Genomic DNA, 24649 nt, shown 5'->3' with positions numbered 1-24649 from the left:
GGAAATAGAAAGTAGATGCGAAGAAGCAAGAGGAAACGTAGTGGAGGAGCAGAAGAGAGCAAAATTGATCGATACAGTCGGAAAAAATTATTCGATGAACAAATAGTAAATATTAGGTAATACTAGGAAATCGAGTATATATTATCATATTTCACCAAGTGCGTGGGAGATCGAAGAAAATAAATTTTCCATTACCTTCTCGTTGTAGAGCTATAAACAAAATGAAATATGATCACTGATAAGTTTGCACTAGTCTCGACACTCTGACGAGAAGTGGCTTTTCGTTTATCTCTAACAACGCTATAACCATGTATGCAAAATAGCTTACCAGTTGCCATCAACTGCAAGAATTCTACCAAGAAGTGACAATATTGCGACATGATATTTTTTTAATTAGCGTATCTTATAAACTTGTCGTAGGTTTTATTGCACGTCATCGCATATTTCTTACTATTTTACCGTTATACGATATTGCGACGAAAGCTAGAAAGATGAATGAAAATCAGAACAAACTTCACCGGTCGTAAAAAGTTGAGAAACACTGCCGAAAATGATTCGTGCAAGTGCTTCTATTATATGTATTGTATAACAAGTTTACAGAAACTTCCACACGAGTACGCTACTTGATGATATTTTTTATTTAAACCGAGATTTATTTTGTACGATTCTCTCCTCATATGCACTTTAATTATCTCTAACAGTTATAATTTACAATTATAAGATTTTTCATAATCCTATAGGTATTAAATAGTTTACCATTCAAAGGTATTCCGTGAAACAAACAATTTCGTTAAGCTCCTTCGCCACGGAAGGTCGTTACATTTAATATTTACAAAAGCTATGCCTATTGAGTTAATAATTAGTTTGTACTTCCTTGTATACACGATCCCATGAGAACGCACATTCTTAGTTTACTTTCGTTCTTCGCGCTGCATACGACAAAAAAACTTCGAAAAAGAGTACAAAACATGAATCAAGAACAATTGGCTTATCATTAAGGATATACGCAATTGTTTTTCAGAAATTTGTAAATAATTAGCAGCGGTTGAACGAGAGGCTTGTACAGAAAAGCATCCACCGTATATGGAGGATAATATCCGACTTTACATAATTTATAAATCATATTTATTACGATCTTTGTCGAATAATGAACATTGCCAGATAACATGGTTGAGATCTTGCTCTGAACAATCACGCTTGCAGTCAGAATTTTCAATGAACTCTAAAAAGTGAAGCATTCAGATGATAGTGATTCGCACGACATCTATTAGTCCGGTATGTATTACTTATTAATAAAACGAAAGAAACTTTTGGGACAACCTAATACAAATACATTGTCCCGTAACAATTTTGCCCAGAGAATGTATATTGCGTTATAGATTATCGCGATAGGTGAACTCGAAACTTACGATTGTTGTCGGCCGTTGTTTGCTCTCGTCGAGCGGAAAGGGGTAGATTCGCTGCGTCGTACGTATCGATAGTTTAGATATCGATATTATCGATGTAGGAAGCAAGTATGGCGGTTTGAGAGGCACTGGTTTATTCGGCGAAGGTAGGTTAGCCACCGTCCGCGCGCGAACAATACGAAACTTGGCGAGGACGAAACCGAAGGCGGGTGCGCAAACACGATTTTCATTGTACCATTTTCATCGACGCCAACGAACAAAGTCGCGAGACACGCACGTGCGTGCGTGGCCGCTTCTGCGGCGGGTCCGCGTGTGCGGCGCGGAGCGGAGCGGCGAGACGAGGCGAGGTGAGGCTGGCAATACAGAAAAGCTACGGGCAGAAGGAACAAAAGGAGCAGAAGGAGAACAGGAGGAACAGAAGCGAGCTCGTTCGCGAAGGTAGAACGCGCGTGTACCGTGCACTTGGTGTACCGTGTATATCGAGGAGACAGAGAAAACAACGATCACGACACGACTCGAACTCGAACTCGGAGAAGTTGAGTCGACGAACACGAACCGCTCACCGATTCCAAAGTCCGCCGGTAGGCTCAGTTGTCTCCGAACCCCCGAACAGTTCGGATGTAGCTGTAATCTCGGCTTTTTTTCTCCACGGTTGCGACACTTCTCGTCCATCCAACGTCGACGTTGTGTACCAGTTCTCGCGGTTTAAGGCTCGTGGTCGTGTTTTTTTTTTTCGCGTGTCACGGGCTCGATCTTGAAACGACGTTCGATAGAAATCGAGTGTGCTTCCTCCTCGTTACGCGGACGGAAGAGAGCGAACCGTTTGTTGTCAACGTCGGATCGCGTGCGCCTGCCAGAATACTGTATAACCTGTCGGAAAAGGGTAGAAGTATCGAAGGTGCAGCGTGAAACAGATCGAAACCAGAGAAGAGGAACAAGATCGTCGTCTGAACGAGGGATCGAACCGTTAACACGTAAGTGTTTTCTATTTATCCTATTCGGGATCTCCCTGCTGGAAATCTCTAGTGCTTCTAGTCGTTTCTAAAGCAGAGATAGGTGACTTTTGTCGGATTATACGCGAATAGAAATTGCACGTAGCGATTTAGTATCTACCCTCGGTTCGTGCGTCGGTTATTCGGATATTTATTCGTAACGAGTGAAAGGTTAATGGCGACCAGTGTATTTTGTTTTTGTCGGAATCAACGTGATCGCGATAAATTGGAAAATTATTGTCAATCGACAGGGGTGCTTCTGACCTCTTAGACTCTTCCGTATGTCTTAATCCAACAACCCTACAGGCTGCCACCTTAGACACGATGATTCTCTCGGAATATATAAATTCCGTTATACAATTTTCGAACAGTGCGTCTAGGTGTTCGTTTCTTTGTCGTTTGGCAAAGGTATCGTATGTCCGCGTAATACATATATAATACATGCGTTGTTACTCAATATTTATCACCGTCGACCTCATTCACTATAAGGTAAGCGGGTGTTCGGGGTATTGGGTATACCGACCGAACGAGGAAAACGTTGACGCGTGGAAATACCAGACGGCAACAGGTCGAAAGCACGCCGCGAGAATCGGCACCGATACACGCGTGCGTTAATAGTCAATTGAACACGTCAAGCGCCGCATCGGTCACCGGTGACCGACGACACGGTTTCCGTTCGGGCCGCGTCGGTCACATTTGACCGACGACATATATATTTCGAAAAATTGTATCCTTGCCTTCGATATCTTACGAAAAAGGACGACTCCGCGACATTTTTAAGGGAAACTAGTTCTCCTTGAATCACTTTCGCACACGTCTTGTCCGGGAATCGTCATTGAGAATTGTTTTCAACTACGGTGAAACGTGAACCAAATTTTTGAAACACCCGATAGAAATAAGCGTTACAGTGTAATATATAAATCGTCATAGGTCACGTAGAAAAGAATAACGTAACGTAATCTCATCACATAGCGTAGACTGAAAGGAAAACAAAGAGGCTCGATGCTTAATCGCGTTAACTTATAAACATCGTGCGGGGGTCATAGGGACTCCGAGCATTCTCGGAAATTCGCTTGGACCGTTCGCCTTCCGTTTGTTTATTTCACGTTCGAGAGCAGGAGGTAGACAATTTTACTCGGATAAGACGACGCAATTTATAAAGATTAATACGTTGAACGTCGCGTCAGCCGTATATGGCTGACAGGGATTTAAGGACTCAGTACTTCCATGAGTATGTTTGGCACTGAGAGTGTCGAACGATGGAATATCAAGCGCAGTTTAGGTCACGTTTACAATGTGCCGAAAGGATGCATTAAAACTGTCTTAACGAATCAGTTTAAACCTGTTGCTACTTCTATATGTACATTTCGTAAAGAGTAATCGAATACAGATAATTCGCTTATATTTCGTAATTATATTTCGTAAATATAATATTTATTATACTTTCGTATATTTCCCTTCTCGTTTTTACGTTTTCTTATATCTGTTGTTTCCTTATATCTGTTGTTTTCTTCTCGCCTCTGTTCACTTCGCTTCTTCCCTTGTTTCTCGATTCAACCAACTCGACTCCTCGCAACGCTCTACCGAGACGTTTCAATCCAGTATCGATTGTAAAAGATTGTAAAAGACTCTATGTAAAAGTTCGCCGACGCGCAACAGTGTTTGAAACGAGATTTCGCGTGCTATTTACATATTTCTTTAACGAGTCCCCGCGATCCTCGGTCAGTAATAACGTCAAAAATTTGCATAAAAACGTAGCGGTTACGAGTTAAATGGCCCCAGGTCGATTACCCGCTGCCGAGAGGATTTACTTTGCGGTGTAATTGTGTAATTACATGACACGCCAATGTTGCGCAAAATGCAATCCATGATTATGATTACCGAGCAATCAGCGCTAATGACTAATAAATAATCGGACACCATTAACTCTAAAAAAAAAAAAAAAATACAATTTACCGATTTATGATTGCAAATTTAATTCATGGCTATTGATTAATCCAACGATTCCGAGTGATTAGCCCAAAGGAATCGCAAGGTAATTAAATTGAAATTACAAGTGTCGTTTGTGATTACTGATTAATCCGACGATCGCGGGTGATTAATACAAGGGAATCTCGGAGTAATCGAATTCGAATTGAAAATGTCGTTTAGGATTATGGTAGAGTGCCTGGTCCGCCAACATGGCGGGCAAATGTGTTAAGGTCGATTCAGACTATACGACACGGACCGGCAACGACACGTACCGGCACCGACACGACAAAACATTCAAACACGCGTTTTAATGGAACGCTTAACAGACACCGACCTGAACGTTCCGTCAACGGGAATAGTGTGAATAGTTCCATTAAAACGTTTAAATTTAAAACGTTTTAATGTTTTGTCGTGTCGGCGCCGGTACGTGTCGGTGCCGGAACGTGACGGTCCGTGTCGTATAGTCTGAATCGACCTTTAAACGTAAGAAGCGATCGAAGGATTATCGAATTCGATGCGAATAACGGTAATTCGATCGGAATGAGTCGGTGTCCCAGTCATGTAGCGCGCGACAAGCCGAGTTTTCAATGAATTTTACGATCGCCTATCGGTTTCGATCCAAGCTGATAGCGGGTCGTGTAAAGTAGCGCTATCGTCGACACGAATATTCGAGAAACGTGCGACAGTCGTGACGCTTAAAGAAATCGTACGGCCAGGGGGATATTTTGCGAAACGACACGTCTCACGGAGTTCACAATATTGCCGACTTTTAGTCGAACGCAGCGACTTTCCGTGTAAAATACAACGTAGCCAATCGATTTCCATTATTTTTCGGTGGCGTTGTTTTATCGCGTCGCGTGTTTTAAAACGTGTCTTGGAAAGCGAGAAACTGAAAAGACAAACTTTTTACGCCCTCGAAGGAAATACCTTCGATTTACGTCCATCGATCTCCTTGCACGGAGTGCATTTTTCCGAGTAACGCAAAATCCTATAAAATTAGTTTTCGTTTAAAGATCGGGGAATTCCAGAATAAAATATGCTTGCTCGCTTGTATTTCGCTGTCTTTCATCGGTTAACTGTCGGATTAGTCACGGTGTCGTTTTATTGCTTTGCATATTTTTAACATTTCATGGCAAAATAAAAAAGTAAAGAAGGAAACTTCACCTTTTACCCAAATTGAGGAAAATATTAGCCGGAAACTGAGAACCTGGGATTTACACATTACGAATGAATAATAAGAGCTTGAAATTATATCGGAAAAATTAAGAAAGAATTTTACATTCTTTAATTGTTTTTTTTTACATTAGCTTACATTCTTACATCGCTTTGGGGTTTTTCGCGCTGCGTTAAATGCGTGTATGTATTCGTTACATACACACCGTTACATTCATGGCTTGTTCGTATTAAATTAGAAGCATAAACAGTCTTGTAACAGTATACACTATTAGTTTACATTGGTTTTTCGCACTTCGGTAGACGAACGTAGGGTAATTGCACCGATAGTCAACAACGCTACGAAGAAACAGTTTCCGGAGAAAATGAAAAAATTCCGTTATTAATTCTATCGAAGTACATAATGGGAAAAAACGGTAGTTTACTTTTTTAACGCGTTTGTCCGTTAACGCTTTGTATCAACGTACTCGGATACTTCTGTCATCGTTTAACCTTTTATTCTTACAACTATTTCGTTCTGCAAAACATGCGATGGCGCCTACTTTCTTAGCACTTTCCCCAATTACCTATTGCTGAAACAAAAAGTGTCACCGACTGCGACTTTCATCTTTTTAATCAATTGGATATTAAAACAAAGTGCACGGATCTGGGGGAAAATTATACGATACTTTTCGATCGCATTTTCGTACAATCTCGACCAAGAAGAAGTCAGAAAGTCAGAGTTAGAAACGTGTCGGTTGGTAAGCCCCGATCCTCACGTACGCGCGTGAAATTCCATCGCGCGCGATGAAAACAAATTCGAGGCTCGAGTCATCGATATTCGCGATATATGGTACCGTCGGTATTCTCCGAGTATTCGGGACTCGTAAAACGAGACTCAGCCCTAGCGTTAATATTGTATTATAGTAATAGAAATCGCGAACAAAGTATTTCAAATAGAGAAGAAAACGTACTTGCGCGTAAAACGGGCTTTACGCGAACAACGTCGCACAAAACGCGTTTAGATACCGGACGACAGAGTTTCGACGATAAAATACGCGAGTGGACGAAATTTATGCGCAATTCTGAATATTTTTTTACGGCCATACTTTACTCTGGAAAACGAAACTCGGAAACACGGAGTGTAACGCGAAATTGAAATGTAATAACCGAATAGGAAAACGATTGGAACGAATAGGAACGATTCTTAAATAAGGTTCTCTGCCGTAAGTAGTATCGTGCGATAGTTATTTCGCATCCACAGTCACAGTTTTCTCCAATTTGTGCACGTGTTTGAAAACGGTGCCATAAGGAATTGCAGTTTGACGAATTCAACCGGCGTTTCGCCTTTTAGGGGAAACATTCGTACTATGATCGATGAATCGTTTATGCGTGAAAAACTCCCCCGCTGCTCCGAATCTAATATAATATATTTCTAATTGCTTCGAAATGACACACAACGGTGGAATGTAAACGAGCTACGGTTCTAGGTCTCTCGCTAGTCGCAGCTGTTCGAAATTACCTGTGTTTCGTTTGAAACAGCGGCCGGTGATTCCACGGAACAGAAAAGATCGTTCTTTATCTTGCGGCAGGGAACACCAAACAGGGTCGGCTCGGGCGAGCAAGATAGAATCGATTCCGAAAGGTACTGCTCGCCTGGGCCTAATTAAACGCGCGTCAGGAAATTTATCGCGTACTTTTATCAATAACTCATCTTTACCGCGAAGGCAAAGGAGTCTAGGCGGACAAATTGCTACGAAACGAAGTCGTCTTTAAGAATTAATTCCAAGGAAACGAATATATATGGGTATGTTGGGAAAACAGAAAAGTTCTTAAACTCTATCGAGAACAGTGACACGGTACCTAGCATCCTGTACAAAAATTCCGCGAAGATCTCGCGAGTTGGTTGCGTGACGCGATTTGTATTTGTTTACATTACTCACGCGGTGCGCCATTCGCGATACGCTTCTGCCAAACGGTTCGTCAAACATTAGGGTTTGTCACGTCGTAGAAAAGTTTCCATTTCTGTACATATTTGTCCGGCGTGGTTCGTATCGCGACGTATCTGTATCTTTTTACGATGAAATCTCAAAAAATATATTTAAACGCTCGTTTACTTGAAAGCTCATTTACATCGAAGCATATATTTGAAAGCTACTTGAAAGCTTATTTACATAAATGCATAGACTCGAACGCGAAATCCATACCGAGACGTATACACGAATCTGTCGGTAATGATTCAGAAGTGAACCCGAAACGAAGTAGTCGTAGTAGAAGAACGTAGTAGAAGAAGCGGTGTATCCATCTTGACGTCGGATTCCGCTGCGGTTTAGCGCGTTTCTGCAACAGAACTTTCGTCGAAAGATGATCGCTGCATTACGAGACTGTAAATCCCAAGGCTGGACACGATAAAGGCTGCATAGTAGACGGGCACGCTTGCGCCTTGGAGCATTTCGTTGTGAAACGATTGAAGCATTTACGAGTCGATCGTTCCCGAAGACTTTCTAATCCGGTGTGTATACACATACAGGGTGTCTTGGAAGGTGTGCCGCCTGCCGCGCGTGACAGATTCCACGATCGAAAAATAAACCGATTCGTACGGGTTTTCGCGCGAATCGTGGGCACAATTTTCAGAATGAAAACCTATTTTTGGATCACGGACCTTAGCGTGTCCGGAATATACGGCACACCTTGCCGTATGGATGCCGTTGCGCGCGTATAACGTCCCTGATATCGAATATATGCGCGTACATATATTTCGATGCGCCGATAAAGGCGTTCGGCGCGAAACGGACTTGCATATACCTTCAGGAATGCGGTACGCGGAATGCCATTCGGATAACGACACCATTTTCGACGCCAACGGTTCATTTAGGTGTATTTTTAACAATTCCCTTATAAGGACGAAGGGTTTGGTATTTCGCCACTTTCGCGTGGATTTTTTCGAAAATTCGTTGAAATTTTAATAGACGTCACGATTCGTTGGGAAAACGTTTTATCGTGGATACTTTGTTTCTTTGGACAATTCTGCGGATAGCAATAGGACTACGAAACAGGACTTTTTATTTTACTTTAACGAAACGAAATTCTTTTACGTTCTTTTGCGTTAGATATAGTTTGAACGATCTTCGAACTAGATTTCAGAATATTCGTCCGATTCTTATTCTTTGGAGGATAAAACCGAGTATAATTAATATTATTATTATCGTATTTCACGAATTTTCAAAACGATCGCGACTGCACCGTTTCTTCGCGAGGTTCGAGGATCGTCGACCACTTCATCGTCGGTCATTCGTCTAGTTTGCGGCTTCTCGGGCTTAAACAGCATCGTTTAAACGCGGTAATAACGTAACGCACTCTTACATCGTTTGAGTCGCTTTTAGGCGTATTCGCGACGGTGTACACCGACGGCCACGTACCGTTTGCGAAAACAAATGCGGAGATTTTCGAAAAACAACGAGGGAAATTATCGCTTCGCTGCGATATCAGTCGGTTCGTGACTTTGAGCGGCTCGTTTTACGGATTGTCTGCAAGCGTGCATTTATTAATAACGATTGCCCGATTCGAGTATCCTGTTTGCTATACTCGTTTGGAAAAAAGCTAACATGTCGTACATTTTTTTTCCCTCTATTCAACAACAAAAAATCGAACGACCTTCGTATAGGAGAATTTCAACGGCGACTGGTAATTTCTTTTTTACGGCGGAAGAAATTAAGAGAAAAACACCGCAGCCTTCGGTCGAAGAAGGCTGCTGGCTTCAGGCGAGGCAACTCGAGGTACATACGAAGTACTATTTAATCTAACTGTACATCGGCCAATACGTCAGATTTTCCAGCGGAAATTTTTTCTCGTATTTCATTTCCCTCCCCTCGCCTCGACGATTCCATGCACTTCCTTGTTTTTATTTTCATATCGTCGACTTACTTTACTTCCACGATACTTTACGTCCACTTATATTTATATCCTCTTTTGTATTTTCATTTTCGTAATCGCCAGTGTTAGTTTCGTCGTTGTCGGTGTTTTTGTAGTTGCGTCATCGAGTAAGGTTAAAACATGGTAACCGTAATTACCGACAACTAATCGACGTTTATAGCCGACTCGGTCCAGTTACTCGAAATTAAATGTTACTTAACAATAAATTATAATTCTCACGAATTCCTTCAGAAAATTTCTAAGACATGTAAGCGAAACAGTCCAAGTTTTTCGAGTTTAAATCAAATGCAACGATTCGCAGTACATTCACATACTCGTCGAGTATTTTCCTTCCCCAGAATAGAAAAACGTAACGGTAGGAAACTGCGGGAAATTTTGAATGCAAGCCAAGCCGTTTATCGAACCTTGACCCCGTGGTGGGTGCAAGTTCGCAGTCCAATTAATTACAAGTCCGCGCACGCCTCACCGCCTATGTTTATTCGCTTGTTGATAATGTTTTGTTACATCGGCTTCGTACGTAATGCAGTCGAACCACGTAGCAAATCGTTTTCAGGTAGTTATTAGCGCCAGCTGGTTTCCCAGACGATCGATAATGAGGAATAACGATTAGATTCTTTTATCGCATTCTCAGAATGTACAATATGTTAGCGAATGCGATTTTTATACTAATTCAGGGAATAAAATAAACTTGTCCGACAAGACGGTAAGACTCCGTCGATGGTACCGCGCCGAATCGAATCGAGGAAGCTGCGATTCTTTAAAAGGAAGGCTGGTGATTAATTTGAAATGTGGAAATAGGAATCTTTCTTTGCATTTTCTTCTTCAAAATTAGGCGCCAACGCAACGAAAACAATGTTTAACGAAGCTTCCAATAAAGGAGATTTAAAATGGCGAAAGGTGCGATGGGAGCCGCGTTAAGGTCGATTCAGACTGTACGACACGTTCCGGCACCGACACGACGAAACATTAAAACACGCGTTTTAATGGAACGCTTAACAGACACCGACCTGAACGTTCCGTCAACGGGAATAGTGTGAATAGTTCCATTAAAACGTTTAAATTTAAAACGTTTCAATGTTTTGTCGTGTCGGTGCCGGTACGTGTCGTTGCCGGAACGTGACGCGGTCCGTGTCGTACAGTCTGAATCGACCTTTACAAAATCGAATTACCGATAGGCGTGGGACGACATACCTAGGCGACGATCGTCCGTTTGTTTTGCATGACGAGGAGAAATAGTACAACGAGATACGCGGTTAAAGCAGAGTTGAAGGTCGTTGGGAACTGGTTAGGGTGGGTATTCTGTTCGTGGTACTGCACTTTGGTCGCCGAATCGTATTCAAGTAAGTCAGGGTCACGTAAAACTGTGTTTCTGTGCTACTAATATAAAAGTGGGAACGTGTTTACGTATATTTACCACGTCGGACGCACGCTTAATTACGCATACGTCCGAGGAACCTGCCAATTTTTCAGACACCCAAGGGACTCTACGTTTGGGACCAATCCTCGGATGCAAATTTTGTAATTGAAAACGCAGCTGGCCAGCGGAAGCATTATTAGGTTTTCTTTAGAATAAAAAAATATCATCTGGAATAATCGGAGAGGAAATGAAAGTCGACAGGCTGGAGTAGAGTCGAAATTATATTATAAAACGCAATTAAATATACGGTTTCTTAAGTTAAAAAGAATACACACGCAAGTGTTTTCCGTATAAAGTTGTGCCGTTATCGAGCAGACACACATGTAAAAAATTCGTTCCGCGAAACGACACAATAAATTTTCTTACTGTTTCGTATGATATAATATCGGTACTCCCGATTGACGTCACTCGTGGGGTAACGCGTATAAATTGTCGCGTATTATGCAATCGCTATATCGAATTTCTCCCGACGTCAGCGATGTTTCTCGATTTCGGTAAAAATTTCACTCGCGATCGTTGCACGATCAACGTAAATTCCTACGACGTCGATTTCGTACTTTCGATCGATCCGAGTCGATTAACTATATACGTGTAACAATTTCGTGCATTACGCAATCGTAATAGAACACCACTACTATCGGACAACGGTACACAGCGATACATGGCGAGAGACAGGTGATTCTAGATAAAAAAAAAAAGTGAATCGAAAACAAAGATAAGAGATAATATTTGTGTTATTCGACCGAACGCAGAGCAATGTAATTTTGCGACGAGTGGGTTCCATTGAAAGTCATAAAATTCAAAGGTAGAAAACGAAACGTCTACTCTGCAACGCAACTACTGATACCTGCTCATTAAGGAACAATTCTGCTACATTGCATAGTAACCTCTCTAATAACCTCTTCCTTGGTTGCGCCATTCATTTTGGGTCATCCTTTATTTTTACTCGCGTATAACTACACGTGTCATTGTCGTTTCATTGATTATCGTTCTACAGTAAGGATACGAAATTAATTCCGCAAAGAACGATGCGTTCCCGTGACTGTGATTCTACAATTCAATACTTTTAATCGCTTCCAAGTATACGTATCGATGCATATAAGAATTCTATATATCTAACCGTAACATAAAACTTTCCTACGCGGAAAACGATACACATATTCTGATGCCTCGAACAACTCCGCGGGCCATTATTGCATAATTCATGCAGGTTCATACTTTTAATTGTTTCCAAGCACAGATACCTTGTAAGAATTGCAAACATTTCGTAATTGCAATCAAAAACTTTCCTATCGGCGAAACAATATAACCAAACAAAATATTTTCATTTTGTCAACTCCGAGTGCCATTTTTTTCTCCATTCCGTACTTTAAATAGGATTACAACCATAGATGTCTGTGTACCTTCCTATCTAGGGAAACAATAGACATACTTTAATTTATGGAAGAACTCCACGTGCCACTTCTGATTCCTATCGTTTGATCTCGATCATAGACAACCGTTCTTATTCAAATTCTAGATACTCCACAATCCCAATACAACACATCAACAATCAATTTTAATCGATGAGAAAGCTTCACCACTCCCGGCAAGATGGATAAAAGTGTTAGAATTTCGCGTGATTCATCGTTTCAATTTTAATTTAGTCTCTAGTATAAATAACGATAAGCGCACGCGCCGCTTACGTAATCGCGATATAAAATCCAAATTATAAATTTGTTTCGCAACCGCTTTCGGTTCGACACTTCGACATCCATCGCACGAAACTGGCGTTCGCAATGGAAAAACAATTCCCACATGTTTTCTCTTTAGAACGTGTTTCCTCGAAGAACCGAACGAAGAATTCTCGTGTCGTGCACTCGCTTGGTACGGCGGTACTCTTGTTATGCAATCGTAAGATTACCGTGTGTTTTGTCCTGCTTTTCCGTAGCTTTGTCTTTTGCAAAATGAAAAAAAAAAAAGAAAAAAAAGAACGAATGGGTGGAAAGGAAAATTCACGCTCGTGTTGGAAAAAACGCGCGGTACGATTCACGGTGCTAATCGGCGGGTATGCCTAACGCTTTGCCAATTTGCGAACAATTCATGAGCATTTGCAAACATTACCCGATAATTTAAGAATTATTCTATCGAGAAAAATAATTGATAATTAACTGTTTTCCTCGAACAAGTAGAGAATCTTACGGAAGAGTCTGTAGAAAACGAGGCGCGTAATCGATCTCGAATATGTATCTTTTTCGAAAATTAATTCGTATCTAACGTTTATTAATTATTATCTTTGATAACGATTAGCGTAAACACGCTTGTCGCTATGTTCGTAAGCGTAGAACGCGACGCGGAGGGAAATCACCTAGCTCGTCTGGCAGTGCGTTAAGGAAATGCAACTGTCCGACAGGGTGTGTGGTGCAACGCTTTATTTAAATTCCCCTTACCGCTTTTTGTTATTTATTGTCCAAGCAGATAGCCTTCCACTCGGTAAAACGATCTTGATGAACGATCGCGATGAATTCAAGGCTCGTTTATCCCTCGATCGTGTTCGTACGCGATTATCGTGATTCGATCGTTTTAAAATACGGTTTTCCCATTCATTTACGGAGATTTCTTTTTTTCTTCGCTGGACGGATGAGTCTGTTGCAATACGTCTTACAAACGCTGGGATATACACCTAAAAATAAGAACCACCGAGAACAGTATAAATCGGAGAGCGAGCGCATATTCTTTGCCGTTGAGTAAATATGTACACAGGTTGAAATAGAAGCGAACATTCTGCGGTAACATTCTTACGCGATTGCGGCAATTCAATTGTTTCGCTATAACTTTTACATACTTTTACTCGATTCTTGCGAGCATTCTCGAAGCGAGGAAACGCGTTCATTGGCATGCCCTTTGCGAAACATATCTTCCATGGAATTCTCGAAAATGAAACAAAGGGATTCTTCGGCTCTACTCTCGCGTGATTACCGTTATTTCATTGTTTTAAAATCGCGGATTTTTTTTTTTTTACGTGCTCCTCTATTACTTTCGAAGGTCGACACGTGTTTCACGATTGTATCTATCGTAATATGTACTCGTTCTATCGCGTATCCGGTACGTACAGTTCAGACAGCTGAAAATATGTGCGTTTAGTAAGAAGGATGGCAGATAATTAAAAAATACTCGAGACAGGATCGAAGCGTGAAAATAACTTTCTTACGATATCTGCACGGATAAGTATACGTAGCTCGAATCTCAATGGATAATGAGAACGACACCGTGACGCGTATGGTAATACGATTTATGGAATGAAAAAAAAATCGATATGGCGATACACGGTCGCGTGTCTGGTTTCCGACTCAAGTTTGCAATATGGACGTTATGACACCACAGCTATTTAACTGCGACGGGTTTTTGGAACGTTGTCCCGATAACCCTTGCCGGACGGCGTCTGGATATTTCCAGACAGCATACTTTTACCGTTTTGGACACACTTAGGGAAATCCCCTTCGGTCCCGTCGCGGCGACAAAAATTCAATTAAAATATAATTCGTAAAAATAGCCTGTAGCGAGGGTCGAAATATGTATATTTCTTTGCTGAAATCATGAAGACTGTATAAGGAGTCCTAACTGTGTAGTGTAGAAGTGTTATCAAAATCCCGAGCTTGAAGTTAGGAATATTTCTATCACTCGCAAGTGGGCACAGACTACGATATATATGTATACGATTTATTATCATATACATATGATAATATATACACATATGACATGTATATAATGTAGTCTGTGCGCACTTGCGCCGCGAGTATACGAAATATTGCCAACTTCAAGTTCGTGATTTTGATAACAGTTTTCTAGTAGCTTTCTTAGGGAGTTGGATCTCCTTATACAGTGTTCATGGGTGAAATATAAGTATCGTCCACCTCGACATGTATTTCCATTTGCGTCGGGAACGGGAGAGTGTCGGGCGTCGGTGATCGTGGCGCACGAGGTCTTGTCGGCGCGGAAGAAAGTAGTTTGAGAAACGCTGCCAATGAAATCAAAGATTCGGCGTAGAGGGGCGAGAAAAGATTGGCGAAGGAGGTGAAGGTATTGCGAGCGCCGGTTAATTGCGATGCACGCCGTGCGACACGTGTCACGGCATTGTGCGCCCGGTCACGCATTCCCATCGATTACATCGACGACAAACGAATTTACAAGCGCAACTAGAACGTGCTTCGCGAACACTTCGATAAAGCCTTTCCAAATAAAAGAAAGGATTCTCGTTTAACTCGCGATTCGTGACGAGGTCTCCGCGCGTCCCGTCATACCAATGAACGGTCCGTTATGCGCAAGGTATTTTTATTTAATAACCTCCATGTCGACTGCCACGTCAAATTGCCGTGCAAATCTGCCGCTGAATTCTCAAAATAATTACGCGAGATCGCAACGTTGCGAAACGACCGTGTGTAGGGTTACCTATCGGGAGGTAAGCAAAATTTTGCTATGAAAATTTATTCCACGAACGAGATTGTAATTTTTGTTTATCGAGTAACGAGTAAACGATTTGTCCTTATTTCGGATATGAATTTTACATGTCTCTGTTGGTCGATCGTATTTTTCGACGCGGTATTCGATCTTTTTGACGCGGTAGGATATCGTGATCTCGCTTTTCTCTCGTCGACGTCAAAAGCGATTTTTTCAAAGTAAGAAAATTTTAATCATCTAGACAGTGCTTCGCGTACTGTTTTATTATGGTTCGCGTATGGTAGCTCTAACCGCGATTAAACATACCACACCATTCGCGAACTCGGTGTCTACTAATCTAATCTTAATCACTTTCAATGTAAGCTACGATGCCGTTGGCTCACGTCCTAAAGAACCTACTACAGAGGGCGAACGTAACGCATAATAATCGCACGTTCGTTCCTTATTGGAACGAATGACAACGTATGTTCTTGGCGTGCAAATGTGAGATAACTTTGCGTCGAATAATTTTGTTTTTGTAAACTTCGTTTACATGTCGCCGCACAGTCCGCTACAAATCGAAGCACGCACCCCTACACAAGAAATACAGATATAATTTAGAGTTTTGGGGGATGGGCTCTCGTGTTTCTTGGGTAAGATGACTTCTTCAGGGTTGAAATGAAACGACACCTACTGCTCATTGACTTTTGCTTACTCCATGTTTTTCGATCCTCTCCCCTTCCTGCCAGCCCATATGGATGATGATCGACACCTAAAGCAGACCAAACCCAGAGTTTCTGAAAAGTGGCTAATTGGTCGGTGATTGATATGTTGCAGGTAGCAGCCACGTAGAATGGTGGCTTCGCAACACGACGGTACCAGAAGTGTTGGCGGCGGAGGCGGCGGAGATGGCGGCGGCGGCGGTGGTGGCGACGGTACCGTTTACACGGTGACCGTGAGTGGGGTCGGTTACAGGAACGAGGGTTACAAAGACGATGGGACCGACGGCATACCACCCGAGCCGCAGAAACCGCCTCAGTTGTCGTCGACGGACGACGACACTCAGTCCAGGAAGTTCAAGCTTTCGCGTGGCGAGAAATGGAGAATTTTAAAGAACATTAGTACCGTCTCTATAGCTTTTATGGTGCAGTTTACTGCGTTTCAAGGCACGGCGAATCTCCAATCGTCGATAAACGCTAGTGATGGTTTGGGTACCGTGTCCTTGTCGGCGATTTATGCGGCGCTGGTGCTCTCCTGCATCTTCGTGCCCACCTTCGTTATCAAGAGGCTCACCGTTAAATGGACTCTATGTGTGTCTATGCTGTGCTACGCACCGTACATCGGCTCCCAGTTCTATCCGAAATTTTACACCCTGGTGCCAGCCGGCGTCCTCCTGGGCCTCGGCGCGGCGCCCATGTGGGCAGCAAAGGCCACCTACCTCACGCAAGTGGGTGGCGTCTACGCGAAGCTCACCGACCAACCCGTCGACGCCATCGTCGTCAGGTTCTTCGGGTTCTTCTTCCTTGCCTGGCAGACCGCCGAACTTTGGGGGAACCTCATCTCGTCGTTAGGTAAGTGGTAGCCTTACTTATTCTTTATTTTTCTTTCAACCTTATCACCTTTTGCGTCTTGCCAGGCCCCTTCGAGTACTACGAGCTTAACGAACTCGAATGCTACGAAAATATGTGCGAATGTCCACGACAATAATTTTAACAAAGATCGTACGTAAGTGCTTCCACGTTAGAATATTTAATATAACTTCAAAATGAATGAAGAAGTTTACTACCTTCGACTTGAAGGATATTCGTTCTCCTATTGTTTCGCATTTCACACGTCTGCCTTTGTTTTCCTTTCTCTCGCCATTCAGTCTAATACCTTTCCCCCTCTTTCATTCACTAATTCTTCCATCTCTCCAGTCTCTCTGTTTGGACCACGTGCATTCCCTTCGCGTGTCGTAGCATTCCCCGCTACGCATTCCATAGATCGATCTCCTCGCATTTTTGGATATCCCTTACTTATCTATAAATTCTTCGCTCTTCGGCAACTTACGCAACACTTGCGCATCTCCCGTGAATTCTTTATCTCGGATTCTTCATCTTTCCGCGAAGCTATAGGTCGAGTCTCTTTTTCATGATGATAATCTTCCTTACTCGACCTGTCCACACCTTCTACTATAGAATTTTCATTGAAAAATTCTATTCTCTTATGTCCTTTTCTTTCCTCCTTTGCATTCTTCTCCCTCTGTCTTAGTCATTCGATCTCGGGAATTTGATCACTCTCTCCTTTGTCATCGGCAAACTAAAATCAATGTTTACGTTAGAGAACCGTGACAAGTTTGAAGTACGTGTCCCACACCCCCCCAAGGCTATTTTACCATTATCGTAAATCAAATCCACCTGGTCACGCATTTATAATTGCGTGAATCACTTTCAGCTACGGCTTGAAATTTGTCTTTTAAAAATTGCTCATAAATTAATCCAAGGAAGAAACGTTTAAAATGCAAATGCTCGGACAGTGGTTCCTGCGATTAACCCACTCCAGACGAAGAAGTCTCTCGAAATCGAACGTGTTCGGTCGTCTGTAGCAGACGATCGTTCGTAGAAAAGCTGCTCGAGGACGCTGGGATCTGTGTCAATATCGCTGTGCCTCGTAAATTTGGCGGCGATTTGACCCTCGATGGAGGACCATAACAGCGATTATCATATCGATACCTCGAACGCGTGAAACGGTCGTGAGATGAGCTGTGCTTCGTAAACAACTGTTGCGACAGACCGTGCGTAGCGGTAATAACGCGTGCGTGGTCAGACAGTCGGGCCAAACATTTGGTCCCTTCCCTTGGATCACCGATAACCTTCTCCATGTACTATGAATTAGCATGAACGCTGTATCCTCGATTCCTCCGACGCATGAGCTTCGCTTCGGCTATCGATCTAGGACATAAATGAAACAAAGTTTGCGTAAACGTATACCATTTTCCACGTCATAATCGATCAAACTCTATTCAGGAATTGTTTTCCAATTTTTTAAGTACTTTGCCTTTTTTTTTTTTAAATGTATATTTTAATCGAAATCCCTGAGATCGAGTGGCAAACTGATCGATCCAACGTGGAGTGACCCGTAACCCTGTTTCACCTTGTTTCCAACTTCTGGCTATTTTTGTACTCCAGCAGTTGGTTGCCTTTACAGGGAGTGCTCGAAATGGACACCATCGGTCCAAATACAAGTAAGCGTCGTGTCATAGGGTTTCGTAATGTTTAAAATATTCCAGGCATTTTGTTGCACTCGTTGCCAGTCTTCTTGCACGTCTTCTCACGGCTCGAGTAGAGAAGCGATTTTAAACGATCTCGATAAATAAACATCAAACTTATGCAAAGACAATAGGTCCTGCAGGATCTATCCACCTGTTGTGTAATCATTCATTCGAGAGCTGTCTGGCTACTCGACTGAAATGAGACGGTGCACCGTTATGCATAAATCACATGCGACGCACATCTAATGGAACTTCCTCCAATTATTCATTCGATTACTCAACAAATTTACATGAAATTGACCTGCTGATGTTCCATATAAAGATAAACAAGGTGTTAGCGAACGTGCTGCAGAAACGGTTCGGTGGAAGCAGTTACACGAAACGCGGCTATTTTTACCCTGTGTAACGTAATCAGGACGGGACGTAAGGAAAGAAATAAAATCGTCGCGATATATCGATCCGCGTGCTCTTTATTTCGCGTCCGAAAAATGAATGCATTTCTTTTCGGTGCTCGCTGCAAGCGTCGCGCCGGTTTTCGTGCGCTGCGCGTGTAACGATACTCTTACACCTGCTCGTTTTGCTTTCCAATTTTTACGATATCGTAATTCGTACGCTATGAAACTACAAAATGAGCGTCTATATTTTCACGACATTCGAATCCATGTAACGAAGTGTACCTATTTCAAAAATTGCATAGATGTTTATATTTGTAAATATCGAGACTCGTCAGGTGGGAATCGACCATCTTCGGCCACCCCCTCCTCCCAGTCCTTGGCGCCAAGGAAAGCGTGACAATCGAAAAGATTTGCGAATGTTTATCGCGGTACGAACGCGGCAATGTCGCGACCAATTTCCTCTCCCTATTTGTACGCGCGAGAAATGCTTGGAAAATTGCCATTCGAAAGGTAATAGTCGCACTGGTCCTAAATTGGGACCGCCGCGCGTCGCGGCCTTTTCTCACGGACACTCGCTGGGCCTCTAGCGGGCCTGACTGACAACACCGGACGAGAGACCCGGACGAGAAAGACGGGAACGCGCGCAGAGGCGGAGCGACAGCGACGGAGAACGCTTCGCACGCGGCAAGAAACAAGATTTATCCGGTATAAACCCGTGATAGTCGGTTTCCGTACCACCTCGTACGCATTCTCCGATACGGCGTGGCGGTAATACGCGTTTTAACCGTTTTCTACCATTCGGACTCTTCGATCGTTCGAGCTTCCTGCGAGTCGACTCTTCCCGTCGACCTGGGCGACATATTCGCTGCTCGCACGTCGCGATGACCTCCTCGCCGACTCGAACCGCGCGAACCAATCCCTTTCATCTCGTAGCTTCTAGTTGAGATTAGGGGTGTGCGGGATTCCCGTAAAATGTCCGGGATTCCTGAGAATATTCGGGATTCTCGAGTTTATGCGGGATCCCACAAAAATCCGGGATTCCCCGTGTGGAAATTTTGTTAGGGATTCGTAAAGGCCCAAGTTAATTATCCCGAATTAATTTCTGGGCCTATTTAGGACGCCGTTTCAGTTCCCGTAAGGCGGCGTAAGGGATTGTCACGCTTTTTTAAACGGGGCCATTAAAGGATGGCTTCTCAGGGCCTTATTATTTCCCGTTTTAATTCTCGATTATAGCCCTATCGGGCCCCTGAAACACCCTTACAATAGCCCTGGACACACCCTCGTTGCATGTAAATCAGAAATATTTAAATAAAAAATTGGAATTCTGAAGAATGGATCTCTTAGAGGATCGTACTCGTCGGATGCTTGAGACGAGGAAACTAAATACAGAAAGTGCACGGATGCATTCCTGTTAATTGGGACGTCCGTTAACCGGGACAGTGGTTTGCTCGCGGGGAACTATAAAAGACAAACGCATTGCGTAGATATAATTATAGCAATAACGATATCGTACCGGAGTTTAAAATAATCGTTAATGAACTTATCAGGTGCTGCGGTAATTACCAGACTGTATATTCTTGAATTACGAAGCAACGATAGAAAAGCGGTTCCGTTAGACAACCAAAGTAACATTTTATCGCGTACCCTGGTCCATTTGTTAACGATTATCGGTCTCGCGCGTCGATAGACATCGACATCGAACTATCGATCGAGCATGGGCATATCGTACACGGACAGTCGGATACCATACGCGGATTCTAGAATACTCTCGTCTCCTTCGTCCACGCCTCGGCTTGTCGGTCTACTTTTAATCGGAATAACTCGCTTTCGAAAGGCGCCAACGTTTTTCCCGGGGCTCCTCATTTTCCCATTGACACGAATATCGCCGGTCTCGATGAAAAACCCGCGAATTTCCTCGTTGCTAAATCACGGAGGAAGTTATCGAAACATTTTAATGACGGCGGTGCGGTGGGTTTCATGCGTCTCGACCGGTCCAGTCGAGAAAATTGCGTGCCAGCCCAGGCACGAGCACAGATGCACCGGTTAGCTCGCACGTTCGCACAAGCTGCGGGATACGTGTGTTATAAGTAGGACTCGCGGACAATCGGAAACGACGGTGGTAGACATTGTAAACACGCTATGATATTATCAACGACGCTCCGGTGAAAGTTCCTGTCGTTCGCCTGTCCGAAGACCGCGCACGCCGATTGGCCAACGCGGTCGCCAGAATGCCGATACGTTTCGTGTTAGCGGCGCATAATCGCTACTTAACTCGGCATTTGCATATTCCAGAAATGTGATCGGCCGCGAATAACGAGAGGGAAAAGGAGAGAGTCCTCGGAGGCGTTTAATACAAAGGACTTTGCAAGGGATTAGGCTTTAGGATTTTCTTTTTTAACTCTTTGGGGCACGGTGGGATTAAAAGTGTCCCACCTTTTTCATGGACCGTAATCCATGGTGGGACACTTTTAATCCCACCTCGAAATTTTGCAATAGCTGCATGTGTATAGGTACGATACCTTTATCAATAAAAATATTAGGTCGTCCCATAAGTTCGTGCCGAAGACTGTGTCGAAATTTAATAAAAAACATGACTATGGGCGACAAGCACTTGTAATCACTTACACGAGAACAATTAATTTGCCGTTCGTTTCCGGCGTTTCTATTCTTCGTTTATCGTTCGAATGAATTTCCGAACAGCTCCATTTTTTCCTACCTTTCGTAGATTCTTATCAGTACACGCGACGAGGCTCGGTTTACACTGGTACACTTTCATGTTTACTTATTCCTAACCCGATGGCAAGCGCTCGACCGGTATATCAGATCAACGAAACATTACACAACGTAATTTGAATGGAAAATATTCACGTTTCGCGTCATCGATAAGAACGCGGTATAATATGCCATCGCCGACACCTATAACCCGAACGGCACAAAAAATTTCATTGTTTTGCAAATACATACGAAACTTTCGAAAGGACGCGTCCTACGGTCGGTTGCGACAAAATCGTAGCGACAACGTGCACTCTATAATTATTGTACTTTCTCGCTCGATGGTAAGCAAGACACCTGGTTAATAGTACTAGACTGTTAATAATAGTAACGATGATTTAGTAACGCGGTAAGGATAAGAAACGCAAAACGTAAGAATAACGGATATTACCGAAGGAAATCAGAATCCGTCGTACTAGAAACCTCTGATTAACCTCTGGTTAATAGTACTAGACTGTTAATAATAGTAACGATAAGAAACGCAAAACGTAAGAATAACGGAAATTACCGAAGGAAATCAGAATCCGTCGTACTAGAAACCTCTGAATGAATGTTGTTTGCCTGTTTCGCGAGGCACGATTTTCTCCTAGCAGATTAATCGGGCTGTTTTTCGCTAACGAAATCTCTTCTGTTTGAATTCCAAGTGCTGAGCGAGGGGGAGTTCGGCAGCGGAGGAGGGAACAGCACCACCAATTACAACAAAATCAAACTCTGCGGCGCGGACTTCTGCGTCCTTGGGAACGGAGGCCACGACAACTTGGAGCGTCCTCCCGAGTCCGAGATCTACGAAATATCAGCGATCTACCTAACTTGTGTAATCGTCGCCGTAATAATCGTCGCTCTGTTCGTCGATCCGCTGTCGAGGTGAGTTGTTTGTATGCGCGAGTTTCGATTGCGCGCCGCGGCTCTGAGAACGGCCTAATCGAATCCGCAGCTTTCCACTTCGCGGCTGACCTTTAATTTTTCAATTCGCTCGACCGCGGGTGATTAATACTGGTTAGAAATGTCGGCTGCGGCTCGTAATAATCGTATTTATCGTTTTATTTATACATTGTGACATTCCGCGGCGCGTTACGAGGCGCAGCGCGGCCATGAAAGGAGAAATTCCTACGACAAGGCGCACGGTAACGTTGAAAAATTACTTTCTAGCCAATTCGTAACTGATAATGCTGGTAGCTCTGTACAACGCGTCGCGAGTTTCGCGTCGGTCGATAGGTACGCCATTGTTTCAGTTCCCTCGAACGTACGAGACGACTATGAAGTTGTTTTTATATTCTTTAACGTAATATTCGGTTTTGCGGATTCGTTAAAATTCTGTATGTTTACGAGACGTCGTATCATAGTTGGATGGTTTTCGTGCGATTGTTGATTTAGTCGAGTTACTTATCTTCATTTCCATCGCGATTCTATTGCACGTTTCGTGGAGGCTAACTATCGAGTAGACGTGATCTACACAGGCTTTCGGAAGGCTTTCGACACTGTTTCGCACATTCCTTTCTTTCGAATAAATTACTCGCAATGAATACAGGTGGCAACCGACTATCGAGTTCTCTTACAGGAAGGAGACTGATTGTCGAATATTATAATTACCGTTCAAAGGCATTCACCGTTACTTCTGGCCCAGTTTTGTTTCACGTTTTGAAAACATTTGTTAAAAATTTGTTCGATCATTTGTCAGATGCTCCATATCGTAGATTTTGGTGCAATTTTAGCCGAGTTTATCGTAATCTGCTACAAAATTATAGTATGCTAAAATTGACTTATTTTCTGGATTATCTGCGATTCTATCGCAAAAGAAAATGGCCATCGTTATTCGTTATTATCTATCGTATATAGTACCCTACCATCTCGCTTATTTTTTCTCACGTTACACCCACGATAAAGGATCCCCACTGGAAAAGTAAATAAATCAATGATAACGATGATAAATTATTAAGCAAGTTTACGATACATAGTTACAGTATTACACGAACATCGTGTCTTGTTTCGTGTAATGCTGGGAGACTTTACGACTTCGTAAAGCGCGTATGTACAATGAACTTGAATAATCATTATCTCGAAGACTCCATCAAGCAAAATCATCTTTCAATGTCTCTTCGTATTAATGTCAATATTTAATATCGACGCCTGAGCATCTGGTAGACCCCAAGGAATCTCTTGTCTTACTTAAGATAGGTGAATCATCGATTTATTGCTGAGAAGGCACTCGAGGTTTCCGAAAGATCAGCACACCTTGAAAGTTATTTACGGTCGAAAAAGTATTCACGTAATGGACAATTAACGAAAGAATCGTTAAAACTTTATAGTTGTCCATTAACAGATAACATTTTGGTATGGTATGTATGATTTTTCGATATTACGTATGTTTACAAAACTTTCGTAATTTGAACTGAAAACACTCGTTCGATAGCAACCGTAGCGAAGCAATCACTTCTTCCGTCGATAGGCAAATATTTGCGAATTATAGCGTAACTCTTCCAAGTTCAGCGATAAACGCGCGAATCGCAAAGGCACATTACGCATACTTGTGGAATTGAGACGTCAATCTTAATTAATACGTTGATGTACGTGTTTGCGTTTCTACGGATGAAAAAAATGTAATTCGAATGTTGATCGGAAAGCGACGTACGTTCTCGTTCGCGTTAATAAATATTAGCCGAATTTCAATGAAAACAAGTCGAATATCGCGGCCACGAATCTTCGCCTCCTTAATCGAGAAAACGAGCACGTAAATTGATAAAGGATTCGGTACAAGCGAAGAATCATTGTTATTTGTCAAGTCATTCGCCAACCTTGCATCTGCTTGCATGTTCACGAACAGCTTCGAGTCTGATTTTTTTGTTTTGTTTCGTCATGTGTAAGCAAAGTACTTAACGGCGAGCGGCGAAAGTGTAACTAATCATTCAATGAAATGCTATTATAAGAAGCACGATATTGTTGCAACA

At 42.7% G+C, this 24649-nt stretch overlaps 1 protein-coding gene across 1 annotated transcript in view; it reads left to right on the top strand.

The window, feature by feature from the left end:
- Positions 1-1832: 1832 nt before the first annotated feature.
- LOC128878169 (UNC93-like protein) overlaps positions 1833-24649 on the top strand; it is a 42855-nt gene continuing 20038 nt past the window's right edge. The window contains exons 1-3 of the mRNA XM_054126137.1: positions 1833-2380; positions 16125-16858; positions 22349-22568. Coding sequence (XP_053982112.1) covers positions 16141-16858; positions 22349-22568 — 938 coding nt within the window. The 5' untranslated portion in view covers positions 1833-2380; positions 16125-16140. The remainder of the gene's footprint in view (positions 2381-16124; positions 16859-22348; positions 22569-24649) is intronic.

This window comes from Hylaeus volcanicus, chromosome 6, assembly GCF_026283585.1.
Source record: "Hylaeus volcanicus isolate JK05 chromosome 6, UHH_iyHylVolc1.0_haploid, whole genome shotgun sequence".
NCBI lineage: Eukaryota > Metazoa > Arthropoda > Insecta > Hymenoptera > Colletidae > Hylaeus > Hylaeus volcanicus.
This window is presented reverse-complemented; position numbering and strand designations above follow the sequence as displayed.